The following is a 27,786-nucleotide window of genomic DNA, read 5'->3' on the forward strand; positions in this document are numbered from 1 at the left end:
ATATATATATATATATATATATATATATATATATATATATATATATATATATATATATATATATATATATATATATATATATATATATATATATATATATATATATATAATATATATATATATATATATATATATATATATATATATATATATATATATATACAGACATCGTTTCTAGACATCGAAGGGGCGTTCAATAATGTCCATCCGAGCTCGATATTAAATGGACTGACAACTCTGAATGTTGATCCATGTATACTCAGGCTGTTAGACGAACTGCTAATGAAGAGACGTATTTCAGCCACACTAGGACAAGCAAACATACCAAAGTATGTGAACAGAGGCACTCCCCAAGGAGGAGTTCTATCACCTCTTCTTTGGAATGTTGCTTTAAATAGCCTTCTGGTTACTCTAGAAAAAGAAAGGATAAAAGGGGAAAATTCCCATCCACAATCAGAGATATTATTCAGAGGGCCCTCCGGATGACTGAACTATGGGCGAAAGACAATGGTCTTGGGGTAAATCCAGCAAAGACAGAATTAGTCATGTACTGCAAAGATCGCAAAACTCCCACGGTTAGGCCTATTTCCTTAGGGGGTATTGAAATTCCTTTTGGTGATTGTGCAAAATACCTTGGCGTTATTTTGGACAGGAAGCTGAACTTTAAGCTTAATATTGAAGAAAAGGCGCGGAAGGCAACTGTAGCTTTGTACTCGTGCAAAAAGGCAATAGGAAAAAAGTGGGGACTAAAACCAAAAATTGTGCATTGGCTATACACGGCAGTGGTTAGACCTATAATGCTATATGGTGTTGTAGTCTGGTGGCCGGCACTTCAGAAACCGACTGGTTTAGATAAAGTTCAGCGTATGGCGAGCTTATGTATCTCAGGCGCATTTAGTAAGACAGGAACAAATTCCCTTAATGTCATGCTGCATCTATTGCCTTTAGACATTTTGGCCAAACAGTCAGCTGCAACAACGGCTGTACGGTTGCGCGAACTATCGCTGTGGTCGGAAAAAGGTTACGGTCACAGTTCTGTCCTCAAAATAATGTCAGATGTGCCTAACGTAGTGGATTACACTTTGGCGAGTCCACTTTTCGACAAAAAGTTTGAGACTCTAATCCCCAACAGTGAGACGTGGTGCACACAGACCCCGGGGAATAAAGAATATATAGATTTCTACACTGATGGCTCCAAATTGGATGGACAAGTGGGGTTTCGGAGTATATTCTAATGATCTGGAACTTCAAATAGCGAAAAGATTACCTAATCACTGTAGTGTTTTTCAGGCTGAAATATTAGCAATAAGAGAGGTGGCGAATTGGCTGAGAAGTAATGTTCCAAAAAATGTGGGCATTAATATATACTTAGACAGTCAACCTGCAATAAAATCCTTGGACTCTGTGTTCCTCAACTCGAAAACGGCCATCGATTGCCGCAAATCTCTCAATGAGATGGCTGAGCAGTACAATATTCACCTAATATGGGTGCCTGGCCATAGGAACATACCGGGGAACTGCGAAGCGGATGAGTTGGCAAGGCTAGGGACTACCTTACATATTCCAGGGGAACTAGAATTTGTTGGTATGCCCCTAGCTACCTGCAAGCTCATGCTGCGTGGGAAGGCTGTTATGATGGAAAATGTTCGATGGGAGAATTGCAAGGGTTGTAACGACACCAAGCAAATATGGCCCCATTTCAACTTAAACCGCACACTAGATATGCTAATGTTCTCGAGACGTCAGATATCACTCCTGATATCTGCTATAACGGGTCGCTGCCTGATAGGAGATTTTGCAAAAACTGTTGGCGCGAAGTATAATGACTATTGTATGAGCTGTCATGATGCGGAGGAAAAAGAATCAATTAAACACCTCTTGTGTGAGTGTCCTGCATTTTGTGTAAAGCGCAAGCAACTTTTAGGAACATATAGCTTCAGATTACTGGCGGATCTGGAAAACGTTAACTTAAGCAGTCTGCTAATATTTTTGGATCAATCTGGTTGGTTCAACAAAGAAAAATAATCAAGAAGGTTCAGCGGTTAAAACTAGAAGTGCCCATATGTAATAGGTACTTTTAGTTAATGTGGTATCACAATGGACTGAATAGTCTAAGTGAGCCTGAATCTTAATCGGGCTGCCACTTTAACCTAACCTAACCTAACCTACATATATATATATATATATATATATATATATATATATATATATATATATATATATATATATATATATATATATATATATATATATATATATATATATATATATATATATATATATATATATATATATATATATATATATATATATATATATATATATATATATATATATATATATATATATATATATATATATATCACACTGGATTGGATTTAGCGGGCCCTTTCGATATAAAGAATTATACCGGAAGAACTTGCTTAATTACGAAGGGGGTACGTTTGTGTCTTCGTGTGTTTTTCCACCAAACCAATACACCTTGAAGACACTTCTGACCTTTCTACGTCCACATTCCTAGCGGTCGGTTTGTGTCTCGGCGCGGTTGTCGTACCCACATACATTCCGACAACGGAACCACATTCGTGGGTGCCTCGAAGATTATTTCGAGGGAAATTCTCCAGACTGCCCAATTGGCCATTCTGCCAAATTATCCTCATCGGGGTTTAACCTTGAACTTTATCACTCCTGGAGCGCCTCATATGAGAGGCCTTTGGGAAGCAGTGGTAAAAACTTTTAAACTTCACATTCGAGGAGTTCCAAACACTTTCGTCCAAAACGGAATCTTGCTTGAACTCTCGTCCTTTGTCACCTATATCTCAGGATCCGCAGGATTTGGCCGCCCTTACTCCTAGGCATTTTTTATCGGTTTGCCCATTGACCCCAATATAACAGAAGCTCCTATGTCACTTATTAATCGATGGCAACGTATAAAAGCGTTACACCAAAATTTCTGTATCAGGTGGAAAAGTGAATATCTGAAGGAGCTCCACAAACGGTATAAGTGGACAAATCCTACGGATGATGTAAAAGAAGACATTACGGTTGTCATCAAGGAAGATAATATGCCTCCTAACTCATGCAGGTAGGGCCGAAAAGTGTATACCGGGGATGACGGAAAAGTGCGAGGGTATTAACGCAAAAAGGAGCCATACCAATGCCAATAACTAAATTTATCGTCCTCCCCTAATACAAACTAATTTAAAAACAATTTTTTCGTCCTTGCCTTTGTCGATTGTCTGAGATATGCCTTACTGTGCCGAAATAGATATGCCTTACTGTTTTCGGTATAAATGAATTCCAACTGTTTTCTTTTAAACGTTTTTTCCTGCGTAACCAAACGAGTCACCGTCGTCCATACACCTGTCGACTTTGTAGACGTATATATATATATATATATATATATATATATATATATATATATATATATATATATATATATATATATATATATATATACATTTTTATTGAAAAATTAAATATTTTTAAACTAAAGAAAAAGTCCCGTGTTTTCCAAAACAGGGCCTTATTTGTGGTGTTTCCGATAGATATGTCTATATGTGGTTATTTTTAATACTGTACTAGAATTTTATCATAATTATTAAAAGTTTCTGTTCCACATTCTGAGTAAATTATTACCAATTTTGATATTAAAACAACTTGAGTTACTTCATTTTAGGTTAATTTTTGAACAGAATATTCCAACCAATGAATTATTCTGCAGCTATCATCTATTTTTTTGCTTAAAAATTTCTACGTTTGCTGTGGAGTGTGGAAGAATCATGATTATTTGTACGAATTTTGACAAAACACGAAAACCCAAAGTACTCCCCTTTTTGTTTCCGAATTTTCTCCCAAAATTTTTCAAATTTATTTTAGTATTTTCAAAAATTTCTTCAAAATGTAAAAACTTTAACTCCCTAAACTATATGTTTAAAGAACGGAGCTAATATCGTTAAAATCGGAATTGTCAATTTTGTGAGTAAAAAATCGTCAAAATGCAGATAAATCGGCAAAATTGGCAGCACTGGTTGAGTGCAACACGCTCGCTCTTTTTGAGTATATTTATGGTAATTTATGAGTATATTTTTGGAGCGCTGGTATGCTTGCGACGAAGTACTTATTTTTCGACTGCTGCCGAAAGAATAGGAGAAATATTTAGGAGAAATTGTTACCTAATTTGGCGCAAGCATACTTTTACTCATACCTGGTAATAGGAGTTTTTGCTGGGTTTATTTAGTTTTGATCTTAACTTGAATCAAAATCGTCGCATGCCTTGAAAGCTGCGAGACCGTTGAAAAAATAAGTTTTAGTCAAATATTAATTAATTTATATACTATTGTCGCTAAGTTATATAAATTCTCCTTTGTTTCGTTATTTTAGATTTAAAATATATTGAAGTATCTGTTTCCAATGCCGGCAAGAAAGGGATTGCTTGCACCACAAAATACGTTTCTGGACACAATAGCTACCAGATTTGATGGAACACGTAAGTATGATATATTTAGAATTAGAGAAGTTTAAGTGAAGACAACTTGACGTATACATGGAGGAAAGCGGTGTATGTTATGCTTGCACTTAAAAATAATGTGCTAGAAAGAAAACGAGGGCGAGAGAGAAAGAGAGTAGAGAAAAATGATAAATAAAGTATAGGTTGCTGAGAACTCGTTCATATTACATTTTTTGTATATAAATAAATATTTAGGGTGCAATATTCAAATAAATCACAAACATTTTTATTTGTATTCAAACACAATTATATTTAAAACATTTTGATGCACGCTGTTTAGAAAAATTTAGGTATTAACTATATGTGGCCTTAAAGAAAGATGTGCTTAGAGTGAAACAAAACATGTTTGTACAGAAGAAACAATTTTGTGTACCAGAATATGTTGGAGACAGTTATGCTACCATACGCTGAGGAAAATATGGCACTTGTTTGGAGATTTCAGAGCAGGATAACGACCCGAAACACTCATCAAAGTTGGTGAGTGGATGGTTTCAGTCCACCGACCTTAATCCCATTGAAAACCTCTGGGGCGAACTCAACAGGCAACTCTGTATGCTTCCCTGCAGCTATAAAAACAATTGTGGGAAAATATTGAAAAAGTATGGTATAATATACAGGTAGATATTTGCCGTAATTTAAGTTCATCCATGCCAAAGAGAACTGAAGCAAACACTAACTGTTTATTCACCATGATTTATTTATTTTGTTTGGCAAAATAAAATAAATCTCTAATAGAATAAAAATTAAAATCTGCTGCCCATTTCATTCTCATTCTTGCTATATTGCAGCCAATCCAAAGGTGGTAATTCATACGTCAGGTATTGAATGGCACACGCAAGAACATTTACCTTGCGTATGCTATTCAAGCTACCAGCCAAACAATATGAAATTCAACACCGGTCATTGGCTTCATGTGGAAAAAGAGTTTTCTTTTCATTTACTTATTTTATTTTTGTTGTTATTATTACTTTCTTGTATTAACTATTAGTATATAAGGCAGAATAAATTTAATAAAGATGATCACTACGCTTAAAAACCTTGCTGTTTTAACTAACGTGATTCTTTCTTTTCTTGGTGTATCACCTAGTAAAGAATTTTAAACCCCCTTTAAAAGAAAAGTTCTGGTGTACTACCAGGACTACCAACAAACAATTTATTCTGGTGTACCACCAGAATATACGCTGAGCAAACAAGCTCAAGCACTAACATTTTGTGCCTGCAACCACTCATCAGGATTCTTTGTGCCTGTAACTACTCATCAGGACCCTTTGTGCCTGCAACCACTCATCAGGACTCTTTGTGCCTGCAACCACTCATCAGGAACCTTTGTGCCTGCAACTACTCATCGGGACCCTTTGTGCCTGCAACTACTCATCAGGACCCTTTGAGCCTCCAACTACTCATCAGGACCCTTTGTGCCTACAACTACTCATTAGGACCCTTTATGCTTACAATTACTCAACAGGACCTTCGTTCCTATCGACAATCAACAGGATCTTCGTCTCTACAATTAATCAATAGGACCTTTGCTCCTATAACCTGTAACAATCAACTTTCGTTACTGTTACCAATCAACGATGGAAACTCAGGTTGAGCTCCTCCGACAGCTGATGGATATCGGCGAGGGCATCACCAACTTCATCAGAAATATTAGGAAAGATTCAAAAGGCCGAAAAACCGCAGCATATTACCAAGACCGACTGGCTAGACTGAATGCAGCCTGGAAGGAATTCGAAGAAGTTGACAACCAGCTACGATGTTCAGAGGGTGTCGATCCGTCCAGCGAATACTTCGTTTCCGGTTATTATGACAAGATCAAAAGCATTCCTTGGAATATATAAAATTAATGGAACATGAGCTCGTCGAGAAAGTCCAAACGTCAGACGCAAAGAACCCTCAAAACGTACAACCCTTGCATACGGAGAACGAACTGGTTGGTGCCACTAGCGGTCACGACGGTCTTATTAGCCGTTCGTCGGGAAAAATGGCAGCTCTGGGTCGGCAACTAGAATGTTTGCAATTTAGTGGTCAGGAAAGAACCTACTATGAGGTGAAAGTGGCCACAATAAACCGTCTGTGGCAACAGCTAGAGAATCTTAGCGACAATGTTCTAGACAAGTACCTAGACCCAGAGCTACTCGGGTACAATGCAGCATAATACATTTGGCTCGAGAAAGAGGCCCAGGCAGCAGTTATCCAACTCTCTAGTGCCAGCAGGGATTCCGAGTCCGGAAAGCCGACATTGCATCATTTGTAAGAAGGACTTTCACCAATTATACCGATGCCAGGAATTCGCTCTACTTAGCACAAAACACCGCCTCAATCTTATACTGGGGCAGAAGGCATTCCACTAAACAAAGCACGGCATTCCACTAAACAATGCACGGTTTTAGGCCGCTGCCAAAAATATGGGAGAAAGCACCATACGCTCGTTCACCTGGAACAACCTCCCACACAACCCTCTAATTCCTCAATTAAATCAATCAAAGGAGATCACATGGAACACACCATAACACCAGCATCAGCAACAACTTCCAACCAATCCACGGCGGCTTCGCTTATCACTACCCCATCCGTTATAGCTGAAAGTGTGGCCTTAAACTCTGAATCTCGAAGGCCCTATATTATACTAGGAACTGCATTGGTCAAGATTAAGGCGAATGGTCTGGAAAGCGAATGCAAAGTAATACTCGACTCGGTATCTTAAGTCAACCTAATTACGGAAATATTAGTAGCACGACTCGGACTACCAAGTAGGTCTACGACTATGTCAATCAGTGTATAGGAAGAAATCAGACCAAGGTTCAACACAGAGTGAACATTTCGCTCCAGTCGATATCCAACAATTTCTCTACGCGCTTGGAGGCATTCGTACTACCACAAATAATTATTCCCAACCTGCTCAATTTATTCACATTGATAAATGGCTAATTCCCAACAATGTAACGCTGGCAGACCCTACCTTCAACTGTCCGGGCAAAATCGACATCCTATTAGGCGCAGAATATTGTCATCAGCTACTCGCTATCGGACAAATCCAACTAGGAGACAATCTTGCAAAACATAATACTTGGGTGGATAGCATCAGTGAAGGTATCTGATCAACACTTGCAAACATCAATATGTGGGGTACTAACTGATGAAGACAGCATGAACCAGACAATAGAACGATTCTGGAAACTGGAAGAAATCGATTATACGCAGAAACAATTATCGATATATGACGCACAGCGCGAAGCTTACTTTAATCAGCATACTGGACGTGACAAAGAAGGAAGATTCATCGTAAGGTTCCTATTTTGTGCCGAACCAAGTTCTTTAGGAGAGTCACATAGTCTCGCTTTCAACCGTTTTGTCATTGTAACGGCGTCTATCCAAAGACATTATCTTAAAACAACAATACAGAGTTTATGGAGGAGTACGAAGCACTATGTGACAGGAGCAAAATATTTTATTCCCCACCACTGCGTTCTACGACCTGAAAGCAGCACCACTAAACATCGAGTTGTATTCGATGCTTCAACAAAAACATCATCTGCAAAGTCACTGAACGATGTTTTGCATACTGGCCCAACACTACATAATGATCTGTTTGCTATTCTGCTACGCTTCAGATTGCCACGTTTCGTGTTTACCACCGACATAGAAAAAATGTTTCGTCAAATACTGATGCATCCTAAAGACAGACCATATCAGATTATCCTGTGGAGAAACTATACCACTGAACCTATCAACTACTTCACATTAAATACCGTTACATACGGAACCCGACCAGCCTCCTATCTGGCAATTAGATGCTTGAAAGAAATAAGCCCGGAAAACAAGAGGCATTTTCCTTTAGCAGCCAGTTTTTTGGAAAAGAACTTCTATGTGGATGTTGGTCTGGGCGGAGCAGACAGCTTGAATACAGAAGAAGTTAGCCTTGACTTCACCACAGAGGACACCAATTATACCAAAACTTTTGGATTGGCCTGGTTACCCAAAGCTGACCAACTTAAAGTAAAAGTCAACCTAGCGCCAATCAGGTCAGTGACCAAAAGGACGGTCACTTCAGATCTTGCACGTATTTCGACCCCCTAGGTTTGCTATCTCCTGTAGTCGTCCGGGCGAAAATATTTGTCCTAGAACTGTGGAATCTAAATCTCTCATGGGATGAAGCTGTACCTTCAAAATTCGACTATCGATGGCGAAACTTTAGAGGTAACCTCAAGTCACATAACGTATTTCTCAAAACACTCAACTTCATATCTTCAGGAAAGGCATACGGGGCAGCAGTATACATTAGAACAATCTTACCGAATAAGATTATACTTGTAAACCTCCTTTATGCGAAATCCCGGGTAGGACCCCTTAAACAACAAACGCTTCCAAGGCTAGAATTGTGCGCTGCACAGCTGGGAGCTAACTTGGCGGTTAAAGTCAAGCGCGATTTAGACATGATGACAGTACCCACGTACTATTGAACTGATTCCACAATAGTGTTAAATTGGATCAACTCAAGATCATCCTCCTTTCACACCTTTGTCGTGTTGTCTTGAATTGAAGTAATACGATTATGCTTCAATTCAAGACAACACGACTCCTGAACAATGGAGACACGCTAGTTCCAAGGATAACCCAGCAGACATCATATCTAGGGGATTAGACCCACATCAGTTACCACAAACAACTCAATGGATGCACGGACCATTCTTTCTTCACGGAGACGAGAACATTGGCCTCGTGCGTTTCTTCTCTCTCCTGATTCGAATATCACTGAACGAAAGCAGAACCTCCACAACCTAATGTTGGCCGTTCTTCTTGTACAGAATACTTCTTGTACAGAATAAACCACAGGAATTCCTTTAAGACACTCCAACGAATTGTTGCTTTTGTTCTGAGATTTATTAAAAATTCCAAAACCCGTAAAGAAGAACGACAAAACAGGCCAACCCTCACTCCCTTTGAACTTCACGATTCACTTATCGTCATAGTTCGTATAGCACAGCATTCTAACTTCAAAGAAGACATTCTACAACTGGAGAAGCATATAGATTTTAAAGGTTCAAGTCAAATCAAAAGTTTGTCGCAGTTCTTGGACGAACATACAGTTTTAAGAGTTGGAGGCAGACTACAAGAATTAACTTTGAGTTTTAATGCTAAACATCCCATGCTTTTGCCATTCAATGATCCAATGAGTCGATTAATCTTCGAATCGTTACATAAGGAAAATAAGCATTGCGGAAAATAAGACTAGCGCACTCCTTGCTACGGTGAGACAACGCTTCTGGCCCATCAAAGGAGAGCAACAATGTGCAAGATCAAAACCAAAGCTTCTGAAATAAATTATGGGAAATTTGCCAGAAACAAGAGTAACGCCTGCAAGGCCCTTCATAAACGCAGGGGTAGATTATTGCGGACCAATCTGGGTACATTGCAAAACAAGAGGAAAACGACCTCAGAAAGCATACCTTGTGATATTTTGCTGCTTTTCAACAAAGGCGGTTCACCTAGAACTTGTGACGGACCTTACAACCGATGCCTTCATTGGGGCGTTGAAAAGATTCATTGTTCGAAGGGGCCATTGCCAAAACCTATATTGTGATAACGCTACCAACTTCGTGGGAGCAAAAAATCAACTCGCAGAGCTGTCAACCTTGTTATTCTCAACGACGGCTCAAGAAAAAATACAACGAGAATGTGCAACTAGAAGCATTACTTTCCACTTTATACCTCCGTGATCTCCTCATTTCCGTGGACTTTGGGAAGCAGCTGTAAAATCCCCTAAAGGTCTTCTGATAAAGGAAATATCGAGTGCATCCTTGACATATGAAGAAATAGATACCATTGTCATAGAGGTTGAAGCGATACTAAACTCTAGGCCAATAGCACCACTACAGTCCAAGCAACATCATCAACCTTGGCAAAACGATGGGAGTTAGAATCCCGAGTAAAACACCAATTCTGGAAAAGATGTTCCCAGGAATATCTCAATAAACTCCAGCAGCGTAATAAATGGCAAACTAAGGCTCAAAATCTGCAATTGGGTACTATAGTCACAATTAAAGATAACTTGCCTGTCATGAACTGGCGACTTGGTAAAGCATTGAAACTTTTCCAGGGTCAGATGGAACAAGCTAATGACGAAAGAAGAGATAATTCGCTTCTGTAACATATACTCCCAAACATATTTTGCTTCAAGCATATACATTTTTGGGTATTGCCCAAACATTTATATGTTTGATCTCTTCCAATATATAATATGTCTGAAAGCATATTGGTCTAAACAATATATGTTTGAGTAGTCTAAGTTCCAAACATTTTGTATATTTGCATCCAAATTCAATAATGTAGTCTTCCAAAAAACAATATATTATTATGTGACCATATAATATGTTTGGAAGCATTTTGCACCCAAAAATATTATATGCTTAAAAAAATTCTCCCAAACAATATTGTGCTCAAAATTTTATTTATTTATTTATATATTTACAATCATAATGAATTATGAAAATAAACAGGTAATATAGGTGCTAACAACATAGGTTTTCGACCTGAATGCTCAAAATTTTGTTTCTGCCTAATTGTATATTCCCTCACATCTTTCTCACTTCCACGATATTTTTTAGTTCTTAGCACCTTTTTCTGTAATACAAACATTGTAGAAGAAATTATTCAATTTTATGATTTTTTTTATTTTAATTTTACCTTTTGCCGGACGGGGATTCGAACAGCGGACCACACAGTTTGTAAGGATCAAAGAAGTAGCTGATCAATTGCCCAAGGGGAAATAAAATGTTAATTTTGTAATAACAAGCAACAACCACCAACTTAATTCAATATCGCTCCCTGTTAAATAGCGCTCCAAGCTACTAAACACATATATGTTTATAGGCTATTTCTAAATTAATATATGTTTGCATCCAAGCATATTATATTTACAAACATTTTATGTCCCAAACATAATATGTTCTAACATATTAACATATATGTCCCAAACATGTTATGCTAGTTTATGAACATTATATGCTTGCACTCAAAAATATTGTGTTTAAAAATTTGTTTTCCAAACATATAATGTTTATAGCCAAACATATGAAAAACAGTCTTTTTCATCCGTGCACAGCGCTGCATCCAGCGACAAAGACAATGGTTCACCACCTCCAAAACGTGTAAACCTGACAACAACCAACATGCGTATATCACCACAACTATCTACGCAACCGGAATTAGCTTATGCAAGCCTATCAAAATTATTCACGACCCCCCTGGCCGCAATATGTTTATTCTCCACGATTTATTTATTTTGTTTGGCAAAATAAAATAAATCTCTAATAGAATAAAAATTAAAATCTGTTGCCCATTTCATTCTCATTCTTTCTATATTACAGCCAATCCAAAGGTGGTAATTCATACGTCAGGTATTGAATGGCACACGCAAGAACATTTACCTTGCGTATGCTATTCAAGCTATTAGCCAAACAATATGAAATTCAACACCGGTCATTGGCTTCATATCGAAAAAGAGTTCAACTGCAGCATAAGCAATTCCGGCAAATAATTCGACTGTTTTCTTTTCATTTACTTATTTTATTTTTGTTGTTATTATTACTTTCTTGTATTAACTATTAGTATATAAGGCAGAATAAATTTAATAAAGATGATCACTACGCTTAAAAACCTTGCTGTTTTAACTAACGTGATTCTTTCTTTTCTTGGTGTATCACCTAGTAAAGAATTTTAAACCCCCTTTAAAAGAAAAGTTCTGGTGTACTACCAGGACTACCAACAAACAATTTATTCTGGCGTACCACCAGAATATACGCTGAGCAAACGAGCTCAAGCACTAACACTAACCAACTTTCGTATAAATTCGTATAAATACTGTCCACATAAAATTCGACGAATTTCTTGAATTTACATTATTTTAAGTTATGTTTGTTTACTTATAAATATGTTTACTTTATAAATTAATCCGAAATGTTTAATAAAAAGTATAAATTATAAAAACAATGGCCTCGTTAAAAAAATACTCGCACATATTTTTCAGTCCACATGTGTATGTGTGACATTTGGAGCAAACCGCTATGTACATGTCTGAAGTACTTAAATAACACAACGTAAAAAACAATAACGTGCATAGTTTTAGCACACCCTTCAACATTCCGCCCTCCCCGTGACCAAGTGTTAAATCCAGATTAAGGGCTGAGATTCCTTATGGGGCCGGAAATGATGTATCCCCGCACTGTTTTGTAGGCATTCACATAGCAAAGTTCGGTGATTGTGGATTCTTCTCGATGGATTGCAGAATAAGTATCTGTACCAAGTTCGATGTCGATGGGTAAATTACTCCTTGGGTCTGGGTCGACAAGGGATCGCTAAAATCTCTTGTACGGTCTTCGGGTAGAGGGTCAGAATAAGGTCTTCGTGGAAGTTAATCTGTTACGAGCGTGGAAGTTAATCAGTTAATTTTGAATTTGGTAAATCGTTGACCTTGGTATAAAAATGATCTGAGTCCCAGGCGTCGAAAAGTGGAATACACGATACGTGACATTGATGACGATTGACATATTAGCGCTCTCACTGTTGCCCAACTGTCAACTTCTTCCAATGCGAAAATCTTATTAAAAAGTCTTCGAATGTCAAAAACTTTCACAACTTTTGCTTCTACTTTTGTATTCAGAATTTCAAAAGCTGGTAATCTATCTTTAGGTAACTGAAGCCATTGTGGTCTATGCCACCACAACGCATGATTCTTCAGATCAGACGGTGAACAACCTGTACTAGCTAGATCGGCTGGTAGACTTTCAGAGTCGACGTGTTGTCATTTACTTTTATTTATTTATATATTTACAATCATAATGAATTATGAAAATAAATAGGTAATATAGGTGCTAACAACATAGGTTTTCGACCTGGTTGCCATTTACGGTTACCAACATTTTCTAAGATTTCTGAAACACGATTACGAACAAAGGGAACGATCACCGGATGAGCTGCAATCCTCCAAAGATCGTTTGCCTCAGTTGCTAAATACAGCCTTGTGATGACTATCATTAATAAAGGGAGCCACCGTAGTGCAATGGTTAGCATGCCCGCCTTGCATACACAAGGACATATGTTTATAGAAACAAAATATGTGAATTAAGTACTCCGGGGTTCAAACTATAGCAGTATACGAGGGCAGTTCGGAAACTTCTTAGCCTAGCACAAAAAGCGCGGTATAAAAAGAAAAAAGTTAAGTGTTCTGGAAACTTCCATCTCTGCTATGAACACATGTTAAATTTTGTTTCGATCTGGCAACTCCTTCATATAGAAACGGGTGTTCAAAAAAGACGCATCAGCAATTTTTTTTACAACGGAAAAAATAGAAATGCGTGCTGTCATTAAATATTTACATAAAAAAGTTTTATCGGGACAAGAAATTCATAATGATATGGTGAATATGTTAGGTGAAAGTGCTCCTTCATATGCAACAGTAAAAAAATGGGTTGCTGAATTTAAACGTGGTCGTACAAGCATTGAAGATGAACCACGTAGTGGTCGCTTAAGAGAAATGAAATGGATTTTAAGCGTCGTTTCATAACTCCTGATGAGACATGGATCCACCACTATCAGTGCTGCCGCTAGTGACAAATTGAGTGAAGTAGATTTTGGAAAAAAGTGGAGTAGATTGAATAAAATTGAAGTAGCATACATTTTTGAAAACAAAACAATAGAATTCATTTTATTATACCCTACACCATAGGATGGGGGTATATTAACTTTGTCATTCCGTTTGTAACACATCGAAATATTGCTCTAAGACCCCATAAAGTATATATATTCTGGGTCGTGGTGAAATTCTGAGTCGATTTGAACAGGTCCGTCCTTCCGTCCGTCTGTTGAAATCACGCTAACTTCCGAACGAAAGAAGCTATCGACTTGAAACTTGGCACAAGTAGTTGTTATTGATGTAGGTCGGATGGTATTGCAAATGGGCCATATCGGTCCACTTTTACGTATAGCCCCCATATAAACGGACCCCCAAATTTGGCTTGCGGGGACTCTAAGAGAAGCAAATTTCATCCGATCCAGCTGAAATTTGGTACATGGTTTCAGCATATGATCTCTAACAACCACGCAAAAATTGGTCCACACCGATCCATAATTATATATAACACCCATATAAACTGATCCCCCGATTTGGCTTGCGGATTTTTGGAAGCAGATATTTGGAAGAAGGAGTGACGAAGTAAATTTTGTGAAAATGAAGGAAAATACTTCGATTGAAGTAGTAGCGGCAGCACTGACCACTATACTCCAGAGACAAAAGAACAATCCAAACAATGGACTGAAGCTGGAGTAAGTGCCCCAAAGAAAGCTGGTAAGGTTATGGCAACGGTTTTTTGGGACTTTAAAGGTATTTTATTGATTGACTATCTGCAAAACAATAAATTCAGAGTACTATTATTACAATTAAATGCACAAATTCGAGAAAAACGTCCTGGCTTACAACACAAAACAAAATAATTTTTCATCAATACAACGCACCTGCGCACAAGAGTGTTTTAACAATGGCTAAAATCAACGAATTAAAGTACGAGTTGCTTAACCACCCACCTTATTCTCCTTTAGCTCCCAGTGACTTTTACCTGTTCCAAAATCTAAAAAAAAAATCATGCTGGCAAGCGTTTTACCTTAAATGAAGATGGAATTACTGTTGTAAACCACTATTTTGAAGACCTTGAGGAAAACTATTTTAATCAAGGGATATAATTGCTAGAAAAGCGTAGGACTAAGTGTATTGAAGTTTCAGGAGATTATATTGAAATATAAAAATATTTTTAAAAAACTAACTATTCTTTCACTGATAGGCTAAGAATTTCCGAACCGCCCTCGTACTGGTAATTTTTTTTTTTTTTTTTTTATTATTTTCATCTATGGATTAAACCCTTACAGACTAACAGTAATATATTTCATTATATACATATTGTTTGTTAATATATCAAGTATTTAATAATAATGTTATCTTTTTCTTTACATTGTATTTCTCTTCTGACAAATCAAGATAATAATAAAATTTATTGAATTCTTTACAAAGACGGCGAAGTGGATCGTTGTTTTCAAAGTTCGTTCGAAAGTATTCAATGTGGAGCAGTTCAAAGTTGCGGGTAGGTCTAAAGGGTACATTTAATGATATGCTGTTAATAAGGAAGTCAGATTTAAATCTTCCGTTAATTAAATCAACCATAAAACAGATATTCAGCATGGTACGTCTACTTTTCAGTGTAGGTAATTTGATGAGCGATAGTCTTTCTTTGTAAGACGGCAAGGTTTGAGGTGTCCAGTTATTCCGACGTAAACAAAACAGTAAAAATTGTTTCTGAACAGATTCAATACGATTGCAATGAATTTGGTACTGTGGGTCCCAAATTACAGATCCATATTCCAGGATAGGACGCACAAGTGAAGTATATATGTTTCTTGTAACAAATGGGTCAGAAAATTCCTTACTCCAGCGCTTGACAAATCCAAATGATCCATAGGCCTTATTTACAGTCATAGAAATGTGAGATCTAAAATTTAGCATGCGATCCAAAAGTATTCCAAGATCTTTAAAGGATTCAACAGTTTCAAGCGTTGTGCCATTCAAGTTATAATTCGTGTCGATATAATTTAATCTATAAAAAGAGATATGCTTGCATTTCCTTATGTTCAGTTCCATCATATTTGATGAGCACCATCTGTACATGCTATTCAGATCAGATTGGAGTAAGGATTGGTCATCACTATTCCGAATAACCTTTATAATTTTAACATCGTCATACATGAGAGTGTAACCATATTTAATGGCTGATGGAAGGTCGTTTATAAATAAGCAGAACAATAGAGGGCCAAGATGACTTCCTTGTGGAACACCAGAAGGCACATGTATTGATTTTGAAATAATGTTATCAAATACTACAAATTGTGTACGATACTTTAGATAACTTTCAAACCAGGATACCATTAATTCACTGAAGCCCATGCGATGCAGTTTGTACAGTAAAAGTGAATGGTTTACTTTGTCAAACGCCTTACTAAAATCAGTATAAATGACATCAGTCTGTAAACGATCTCTAAAGCCTTCATTAACCATTGTAGTCAATTCCAAGATATTTGTTATGGTCGAACAAGATTTACGGAAGCCGTGTTGTTTAGGCGATAGAAGAGAGGAGACTTGATGATTCAAACTATCAGAAATAATTTTCTCCAACAGTTTTGGAATAGCACTTAATTTAGCAATGCCTCTATAATTCGTAATATCTGACTTGCTTCCATTTTTAAATAGCGGAATGATAAATGAATTCTTCCACAATGTAGGAAAGTGACCTGTGCGCAAAGATTCATTAAACAGAAAATGAAAGAGCAGTCGAAAGAGAATGAGCACAATATTTGAGGATGTTACTGGGAATCCCATCAGGGCCCGGGCGATATGAACAGACAGCGGTGCCAACTCTGACGATTTTTCGTATGACAATTTATATGTAGCTTGCTTCCGGCCGTCTCCAATGTAAAAAGAAATTTCAAAGCAATCAATATCAATAAACCTAAAATTCGGAATCCCTTTGAAACTTAAACATTACAAGGTATTCTTTTGTCTAAAAACTATTTAAAGCAAAATATTTCTGATTGCTATGAAGCCAGTTTAGCTAAATTCACTTCATTTATTTATTCATTACCGATAATAGTAATAATAACAAAAATTATACATGAGCAAGTAATAAGGATTTAAATTCAGTGATGCCAATTTGGTGCTTTTAGCACCAAATTTAGTGCTTTTTGATTTCTAAAAAGCATCAAATTGCCTTTTTGGTGCCTTTTCAAAAAAAGCACCAACTTGGTGCTTTCTGGCATTTTCATTTAGTGCTTTGGTGCTTTTTTCATTGTGAACAGTATTAAGTTAAATTGTTTCAAAAATGTGGATTAGACTGTCACCAGCTTAAGAAACTCAACTTTATTGCCAAATATAGAATTTGATTGTTATGAAGGTAGTATTGATTAGTTTTTAATTAATATTGTTATTTAGGGTGTTCTGTAGAAAAGTGTAGCGAGGAGTGCCGAATTTTTGAACTTGATAAAGATGTCATTAAAAACGTTTGTATTTAATTCACAAAAGCACGCACAACTGAAAGAAGCAATAGAATCCTTCATATATTAATAAAGGGTGATTTGTTAAGAGCTTGATAACTTTTTTTTAAAAAAAAAACGCATAAAATTTGCAAAATCTCATCGGTTCTTTATTTGAAACGTTAGATTGGTCCATGACATTTACTTTTTGAAGATAATTTCATTTAAATGTTGACCGCGGCTGCGTCTTAGGTGGTCCATTCGGAAAGTCCAATTTTGGGCAACTTTTTCGAGCATTTCGGCCGGAATAGCCCGAATTTCTTCGGAAATGTTGTCTTCCAAAGCTGGAATAGTTGCTGGCTTATTTCTGTAGACTTTAGACTTGACGTAGCCCCACAAAAAATAGTCTAAAGGCGTCAAATCGCATGATCTTGGTGGCCAACTTACCGGTCCATTTCTTGAGATGAATTGTTCTCCGAAGTTTTCCCTCAAAATGGCCATAGAATCGCGAGCTGTGTGGCATGTAGCGCCATCTTGTTGAAACCACATGTCAACCAAGTTCAGTTCTTCCATTTTTGGCAACAAAAAGTTTGTTAGCATCGAACGATAGCGATCGCCATTCACCGTAACGTTGCGTCCAACAGCATCTTTGAAAAAATACGGTCCAATGATTCCACCAGCGTACAAACCACACCAAACAGTGCATTTTTCGGGATGCATGGGCAGTTCTTGAACGGCTTCTGGTTGCTCTTCACTCCAAATGCGGCAATTTTGCTTATTTACGTAGCCATTCAACCAGAAATGAGCCTCATCGCTGAACAAAATTTGTCGATAAAAAAGCGGATTTTCTGCCAACTTTTCTAGTAATAAAATTCAATGATTTGCAAGCGTTGCTCGTTAGTAAGTCTATTCATGATGAAATGTCAAAGCATACTGAGCATCTTTCTCTTTGACACCATGTCTGAAATCCCACGTGATCTGTCAAATACTAATGCATGAAAATCCTAACCTCAAAAGAATCACCCTTTATATAATAAATATAATGTTGAAAAATATTACTGATCAAAATGAATTGGATGAAAGCATTAAAACTGATCAAGGTGTATACTTGAATAGCGGTTCATAACTGCATAAAATTACAAATTCAATACACAAAAGTTCTATAATACATCTTCGGATTTTTTTTTAGTACAGCATTTAATTTTGGGAAGTAGTATGGTAGAATTAATAATATATTTTTGGTGCTTTTTGGCCTTGTGGATTTGGCAACACTGCTTAAATTCGCTTGGAGAATAGGAAATTTTTCTGTCAAGAAAATTTTGTTAAACAATGTAGTACATGTGGTCACAATCAGATATATTAATTTAAATTAATTAAAAATTTATTTCAATTAATCGTCGTTTAAAAAAACTGCGCTATATTCCTTAAGTAGAGACTTAGACGGCATTATTCATCTAACTAAAATGAATAAAACCCCTTTTTAATAACAGCTTTATTCTGTATATAATATATGGAATGCTCAGATTTTTGAATAAAACTATTATTTTGTTCCTAAATCTTTTTTTCAACTGTTTCATGAGTGACGATTTTTTGACGAATTCTTTGGGATGAATTGACGATTTTGACGAAAAATATTTTTAAAATTGACGATTTTCAGCCCAAAACAATTGGCACCACTGGATGTAAATCGAGCCTGTATAATTGCTAATAATGAGCTCAACTTGTTTCTGCTTCCTTCGATGTGCAATACTGACACTGTCGTTGCCAGTTTGGAAAAAGACAACTGAAAATATTGGGTATCTTCGGTCTGCATGGGACATGATAGGGACATGCTTCCATGTGCCGTTAACACCTTAGTGAGGAGTCATTGAAAACAAAAACAAAACTCATTATGGGATGCGATGCAAATGTACATCATAGTATGTGGGGAAGTGGTGACATTAATACAAGAGGAGAGTCACTCCTGGAGTTTATTTTGCGTACTAATTTGGTAGTTTGCAATAAGGGAGATGCCCCAACCTTTGTCACTAAAAACAGGAAATAAGTTTTGGACGTCACCTTGGCCTCACAAGAACTGAAAGAACTGATATGTGATTGGCAGGTTTTAAGTGGTGTACGGAGTTAAGTAATATGAGGAAATCCTGCAGGAAGCTCTTTAACAAAGCAAAGTCCACCAGAGCTCCTGAGGGTTGGGGCGCTTACAAGGAGAATCTGAGAGGATACAAGCGAGAACTGAGAAACGCTCAGCATAACTCTTGGAATAATTATGGTAGCAGTATTGAGAATATGTGGTATTGAGAATACGAGGCTTCCAGACTATTTAAGGTACTAGCATCCGCGAACTCCGCTCCAGATTTCATTAAAACAATGGAGGGCAATTGGAAAACGTTCAGTGGGGAGACGCTGGAGGTACCATTGGACACACATTTTCCTGGAAATCAGACGGTCGAACCATGTTCTGGCGGTGCCACAAGGGCTCAGCGGTCGTTTTTTATCGAGGAAATTGTATCGCAATCTAGAATAAAATGGGCGTTAAATAGCTTTGGACCATTCAAATCCCCCGGACCTGACGGAATAACTCCAGCGGAGTTACAAGCAGTGACTGCCAGAATCGTCCCCTGGTTGTCGGCGAAATATATAGGATGTATCAACTTAGCATATATTTCAGGAAAGTGGAGGGAAACAAAAGTCGTTTTCATACCTAAAGTGGGAAAAGCCTCTCACTCGAGTGCGATGGATTTCCGACCAATCAGCTTAATCTCATTCCTACTTAACACTCTGGAGAGGATGATAGATATTTCTAGAAATCGAATGGGCGTTCAATAACATCCATCCGAGCTCGATATTAAATGGACTGACAACTCTGAATGTTGATCCAGGTATACTTAGGCTGTTAGTCGAACTTTTAACGAAGAGTCGTATTTCAGCCACACTAGGACAAGCAAACATACAAAGATATGTGAACAGAGGCGCCCCCAACGAGGAGTTCTATCACCTCTTCTTTGGAATGTTGCTATAAACAACCTTCTGGTTTCCCTAGAAAAAGAAAGGATAAAAGTGGTGGCATATGCAGATGATGTGGCGCTAGCAGTCAGGGGAAAATTCCCTTTCTTTTGGTGAGTGTGCAAAATACCTTGGCGTTATTTTGAACAGGAAGCTGAACTTTAAGCTTAATATTGAAGAAAGGGCGAGGAAAGCAACGGTAGCTTTGTACTCGTGCAAAAATGCAATAGGAAAAAAGTGGGGACTGAACCCAAAAAATGTGCATTGGCTATACACGGCAGTGGTTAGACTTATAATGCTATATGGTGTTGTAGTCTGGCGGCACTTCACCAGCCGACAAGTTTAGATAAACTTCAGCGTATGGCGTACTTGTGTATCTCAGGTGCTGCATCTATTGCCTTTAGACATTTTGGCCAAACAGTCAGCTGCGACAACGGCTGTGGGGTTGTGCGAGCTATCGCTGTGGTCGGAAAAAAGTTACGGTCACAGTGCGGTCCTCAAAATAATGCCAGATGTGCCTAACGTAGTGGATTATACACACAAAAAATTTTTTTTTCTGATTCAATCACGAAATTAATTGATCCAATTAATTTTTTAATTGAAGGGTCTTCAATCACAGAAATGATAGTATCAATTAAAAAATTAATTGGCAGTCAATTAAAAAATTAATTGATTCAATTAAAAATTTAATTGATACTATTAATTTGTGTGATTGATTTTTATTTCAATTAAAAAATTTGTTGATTCAATTAAATTTTTAATTAAATATGTTTTAAAACTCAATTAATATTTTAATTGGAAAAATTTTCGTGAATTTTTTTCTGTGAACTTTGGCGAGACCACTTTCGACAAAAAGTTTGAAACTCTAATTCCCAACAGTGAGGCGTGGTGTACACAGGCCCCGGGGAATAAACGATTTCTACACTGATGGCTCCAAATTGGATGGACAAGTGGGTTTCGGAGTATATTCTAAAGATCTGGAATTTCGAATAGCGAAAATATTACCTAATCACTGCAGTGTTGTTCAGGCTGAAATATTAGCAATAAGAGTGGTGATGAATTGGCTGAGAAGTAATGTTCCAAAAAATGTGGGCATTAATATATACTTAGACAGTCAACCTGCAATAAAATCCTTGGACTCTGTGTTCCTCAACTCGAAAACGGCCATCGATTGCCGCAAATCTCTCAATGAGATGGCTGAGCAGTACAATATTCACCTAATATGGGTGCCTGGCCATAGGAAAATGGCTATGGACTATCTTACATATTCCAGGTTAACTAGAATCGGATGGTATGCCCCTGGCTACCTGCAAGCTCATACTGAGTGAAAAGGCTGTTATGATGGCAAATGTTCCATGGGAGAATTCTCGAAATGTCAGATATCACGGGTCGCTGCCTGATAGGCGATTTTGAAAAAATATTGGCGCGAAGTATAATGACAAATGTGTGAGTATCCTGCATTTTGTGTAAGGTGTAAGCAAATTTTAGGGGAATATAGCTTTAGATTACTGGCGGACCTGGAAAACGTTAACTTAAGCAGTCTGCTAATGTTTTTGGAACAATCTGGTTGGTTCAACAGAAGAAAATAATCGAGAAGGTTTAGCGGTTAAAAATAGAAGTGCCCATATGTAATAGGTACTTTTAGTTAATGTGGTATCAATGGACTGAATAGTCTAAGTGAGCCTGAATCTTAATCGGGCTGCCACTTTAACCTAACCTAACAAAGGAACTCCAATTGCAGGAGGCTTTTTTAACCAAACTAAAACAATCGTTAAATGGGTCCAAAAATGAGTCGTAAAATAGGAGATTCGAAAGTAAAACAGCACCTCGCAATTCGAGATGTGGCAATGAAATCTTTTTTATGGGAGCAACTCTAGTCTTAGCCGTTAAAAGATTAATGTCTACTTGTTTATTGCGTTGTCCCACCTTACTGTACAAAACGTTCTCATAATCACTTTCAGACGTATCGCAGAAGCCATTAATCTCTATTTTCGACGTGGGTGTAGTGAAGTTAATCCATCGATGAATTTTTACCCATTATACTGCAGTTAGTGTGATCAAAAAACCCGTTTTTTTAAAGTCGGTTCTAAAAAACCGAACCATTTTTTATAGCCGGTGGTCCAACCGGGTTTTCCCAAAAGTAGCAAAAACAGATATTTTAATAAAAATGAAGGAAAAATTTAATTGCGGTAACAATACCGTAGATAAACATTAAAATGTTGGATTTTTGTTTTTCATATGTTATATTTATCAAAGACGATATTGAAGAACCTCAACATCTACAAATTTTCTTGTATATACTGCATTTGATTTTCTAAGAATCATTTTGTTGTTTTTCAAAATATTCACAAACAGGGCTAATTTTCTACAGAATAAGTAAAGGGTGATTTGTTAAGAGCTTGATAACTTTAAAAAAAAAAAAACGCATAAAATTTGCAAAATCTCATCGGTTCTTTATTTGAAACGTTAGATTGGTCCATGACATTTACTTTTTGAAGATAATTTCATTTAAATGTTGACCGCGGCTGCGTCTTAGGTGGTCCATTCGGAAAGTCCAATTTTGGGCAACTTTTTCGAGCATTTCGGCCGGAATAGCCCGAATTTCTTCGGAAATGTTGTCTTCCAAAGCTGGAATAGTTGCTGGCTTATTTCTGTAGACTTTAGACTTGACGTAGCCCCACAAAAAATAGTCTAAAGGCGTCAAATCGCATGATCTTGGTGGCCAACTTACCGGTCCATTTCTTGAGATGAATTGTTCTCCGAAGTTTTCCCTCAAAATGGCCATAGAATCGCGAGCTGTGTGGCATGTAGCGCCATCTTGTTGAAACCACATGTCAACCAAGTTCAGTTCTTCCATTTTTGGCAACAAAAAGTTTGTTAGCATCGAACGATAGCGATCGCCATTCACCGTAACGTTGCGTCCAACAGCATCTTTGAAAAAATACGGTCCAATGATTCCACCAGCGTACAAACCACACCAAACAGTGCATTTTTCGGGATGCATGGGCAGTTCTTGAACGGCTTCTGGTTGCTCTTCACTCCAAATGCGGCAATTTTGCTTATTTACGTAGCCATTCAACCAGAAATGAGCCTCATCGCTGAACAAAATTTGTCGATAAAAAAGCGGATTTTCTGCCAACTTTTCTAGGGCCCATTCACTGAAAATTCGACGTTGTGGCTCGTTAGTAAGTCTATTCATGATGAAATGTCAAAGCATACTGAGCATCTTTATCTTTGACACCATGTCTGAAATCCCACGTGATCTGTCAAATACTAATGCATGAAAATCCTAACCTCAAAAGAATCACCCTTTATAATAATAATTACGTAAATAATATATTGGAGAAAATATAGGCTCCTAAAACCTCATACACATTACACTTTCAAAATCCACTATAACTAGATTTCAACTGTCATTTGCCTTATAAAAAAGGGATTTCAAATCCACTTTTAGTAGATTTCGAGCCTAATGTGAATGGGCTATAATTAAACAATCGCGAATTGTTAATATTTCATTGTATTATCTTTGGAATTTCTTTAGAAAACTAACGTATTTTATTTGACAGCTTGGACGAAGACACATTCGGGAAGTTTTTTTGTTTCAGTTTACATTGAAAAAAAAAAAAACCCGAAAACCGATTTTTATGATATTAAAAACACCGGTTCTACCGGGCCACCGAAATGGGATAAAACAAAACCGAAATCGGTGCAAAACGAAAAACCGGTCCACCGGTTTTCACGGACCGGTTTTGATCACTCTAACTGTGTAATGAGTGTAATTGGAAATTTTGGAAATATAATTATGTAAACATGGATGTAGCAAGATGTCCTCCTAGGTGGACATTGGTAGTCAAAGGAGTCAATTCACCTAAATATTCTTAAGCACATTTTAATATGTGACCTTCAATTCTGTAAAAAAATTTAGTTTTTTTTTTGCATGTATTTTGTTATGATACGTATTTTGGTATGATACGTATTTTGGAAAAAATAGTATGTAGATATTGTTTGGAAAATAAGTAACATTGTCAAAAACAATATTTTTGGAAGTATTTTTCAAAATACTTAAGGAGCTTATAGGCTGACTTCTTAACCTAACTTCTAAAATGTATCCATGTTTCCCAAATTTTCATTTTAATATAAACATTCAATTTTTAACCCTTCGTTGCATGACATTGCATATATGCAATGTTAGTTTCTTGCCTGTCTAGCTCCTATTCTTTTACATATTTTACCATAATTTTTTTTGTTATTCACATTTTGGAAGCCGTAGATTATATTTGATAAGGATTTTGTCCAGAATCGTAACAATTTCATTTAAATAAAGCGAAATTAAAATAAGCATTTTGAGTACCTCGAAAAATTTAACTTATTTGTTTTAATATTATGAAACTTTCTTAAAATTTTTTTAAATGTAAATATAAAATGAAAAGTTTAATCTATTCTAAACGCTACGTATATAGTTTTATAATACAAATTATATTTACAAGTGCTCTACAATGAATGATATCATATCTGCAATTTCATGCGTTTGAGCCGATATGAACTGTCCTTGCATATATGCCATATAATTGCATATGTGCAATGTCATGTATTCAATCAATTTTTGTTACTACTAGGACACTTAACGACGAATATGAATATAAAGACGAGTATTTTGTTGATGATGGAGATTTAAACACCGAGTTTGATATAAATCGAGGTCGTAGAAGAAGATTCGAGTTGATCCTTGCCCTACATCGATGGAGAATCATATAACATACAAGCTGCTGGGTTGTAATTGTTACACGTATATCATCGTGATAGATAGGTTAAATGGGTTCAACATTTTTTTGCGGTGGTCTATCCCCTGTCAATATGTTGGTGACAATTTTAGGTGTTTAAAAGCTTCCTCATGGTGGAAGACCGTTCGAACTCGGAACTATAGAGCTTAATATTGAATCGAACTACACTCAGTGATAAACAGAAGGTCAATATTGTGGTATCATAATTAACTGAAAAGTCGCCATTATACCTACCCTAAGTAAAAACGAGGGTCCAGATTTCCGTGTATCATATAAGCTGGTATATACCAAAACCAGTTTTCAGCATGTTACGCTCCAACTTTCGTCGCCCCTCCGACCATTGCACTGTTCTACGTGGAACAGTGCAATGGTAAACGGCAAACGGTCTCGCATCTATGGGATTGCGTTCTCCAAGTTCACATCCCTTTGTGTTAAATGCAAAACTGGGGAATTCTGTGCATCAAAAAAGGCAGAAAATATTGCACCCCGAGAAGGAATATGATCACCTCAAACATGTTTCAAAAGTAAAATGTTAGTTTTCGATGGGGAACATGTAACATGTTTGACGCAACCATGCTATCTGATTTTGGCAAACATTTTATGTTTGGCGAGAAAACAATTATTTTTTAGTAAAAATGTTCCATTTTCCCCATCCAGCAATAAAATTTTTCACTTAAAATATTTTTTATCTCATCACTTTTCTCCTCTACCTGTGATATATAGAGATAACAACGTGGACTAAAGAAAATGATTATCTGCATGAAATTGCATATATGCAATGTTACGTAACTTTTGCTTCAGTGATCAGAATCGAACGAAAATTGGTTTACGGTATCATAACTCCATATACAACAATTCTAACATACTAAATAATTTTTATCCTTGCTCAAATTAAATCATGCAACGAAGGGTTAATTGTTTGTGATGGTCTATTTTTGGTCAATTTTTTGAAGATGCAAATAAAACAAATTTATTTCATCATTGCCGTCTTTTTTCGACTTTTTCAACAGGGTTTTTATTGATGAATCTATTGTAGGAGCAGCGTTGCCAGAATTGTTTCACCAAAAACCGCTAGATTTGACCAAAAAACTAGCCAAAAAAAGCTAAAAAATGTTAAAAAATAGCTAGAAAAAAAGCTAAATTTTTTTGTATCAAAAGTCACATTTTTGATTAAAATTTAACAAACTTAAAGGCTTTATTTCACTTAAAATGCATATTATTTTAATTGTATTCATTTTATTCCCATTTCTGTGAGACTGTAAGAAAATCTATGTCATATTAGCTCTGTTTGCGTACTCGATACATTTTGATTACTATCACAAATTTTTACTGGAAGTCCTTCATTTATATTTCCTAAAAACTTTTTTCCCGTTCCAAAGATTTTGTACACTAATGATTTTGGTATTGATTCAGAGTCAAATTTGAATTTATTCGTTTTTTCAGCTTTTTCTTCATGAGCTACCACAGTGCTTTAAAAAGGTGCTAACGACAACTTAAATTTCCAAATTCAGACTCGACTTTAAGTAGAAATTATTCTGTGTATACGTTTTTAAAATAAAATGTTGAAAAGCCTCTTCTATTTTTGAACGCTATTTTGGTTTGTGGTCAAGATACAAAAACTCCACAAATTTAAAGACTATTTAATTAATTTTAAGAATTTTTTAGAATTGACCCTAGCCTTCTTTCATGAAAAGGTACCCATTTTTAAGTTGAATCACTTAACTATAAGGACAAAACCATTTTATCGGCTTTTGGACAAGGAAAACAGTTTATAACATATAAGAGAAATTCACAAATGCTATTATAACCAAAATTCGCGTTCGTATTTTAAAGACATGAAATCTTTGGCCTCATGACAATATTTTTTCAGTGTACAAAGTAATTCACATCTACTATTTTAATTTAGTAATATCATAAAAACTTTAGAATACGTATTAAAATAACATAAAAAGGATAAACGAGTCAAATGCTATTATTCCTAATAATTTACTGACAGTTTATATAAGAAATTTGTATGGTAATAGTAGATTTAAAGTTTACGATAACTTTTATGAAGACGAGGAAAAAACTTTACAACGAGGTGTATTTGCTGCAAAAATGCCCGCATAATGGCTGGAATAATTATTAAGGCTTCAATTGAGCTTTGAAATATGCGGAAAACCTTATTCTGGCAGCAAGACTTAGATAAAAACGAAGTTTTATCCATATTTCAATAGGAACATGTCGAAAATAAAAAAGCCAAAAATAGCTAAAAGGGGCATGAAAAAAAGCCAGAAAAAAAGCTAAAAGCTAAATGCATTTTTTCCCCGCTAAACGTCTTCAAAAAAAGCCAAATCTAGCGGGAAAAAAGCTAAATTGGCAACGCTGTGTAGGAGTAATAACTTTATATAGGGTGGTTAAATTGTAAGGGCCGATGTTGAA

At 36.4% G+C, this 27,786-nt stretch overlaps 1 protein-coding gene across 1 annotated transcript in view; it reads left to right on the forward strand.

The window, feature by feature from the left end:
• The window catches only part of Elk (Eag-like K[+] channel), a 1,103,641-nt gene that overhangs the window by 32,804 nt on the left and 1,043,051 nt on the right, over window positions 1–27,786 (forward strand). The window contains exon 2 of the mRNA XM_075312997.1: window positions 4,384–4,489. Coding sequence (XP_075169112.1) covers window positions 4,414–4,489 — 76 coding nt within the window. The 5' untranslated portion in view covers window positions 4,384–4,413. The remainder of the gene's footprint in view (window positions 1–4,383; window positions 4,490–27,786) is intronic.

Source organism: Haematobia irritans, chromosome 5 (genome assembly GCF_050003625.1).
Source record: "Haematobia irritans isolate KBUSLIRL chromosome 5, ASM5000362v1, whole genome shotgun sequence".
In the NCBI taxonomy this organism is placed as follows: Eukaryota; Metazoa; Arthropoda; class Insecta; order Diptera; family Muscidae; genus Haematobia; species Haematobia irritans.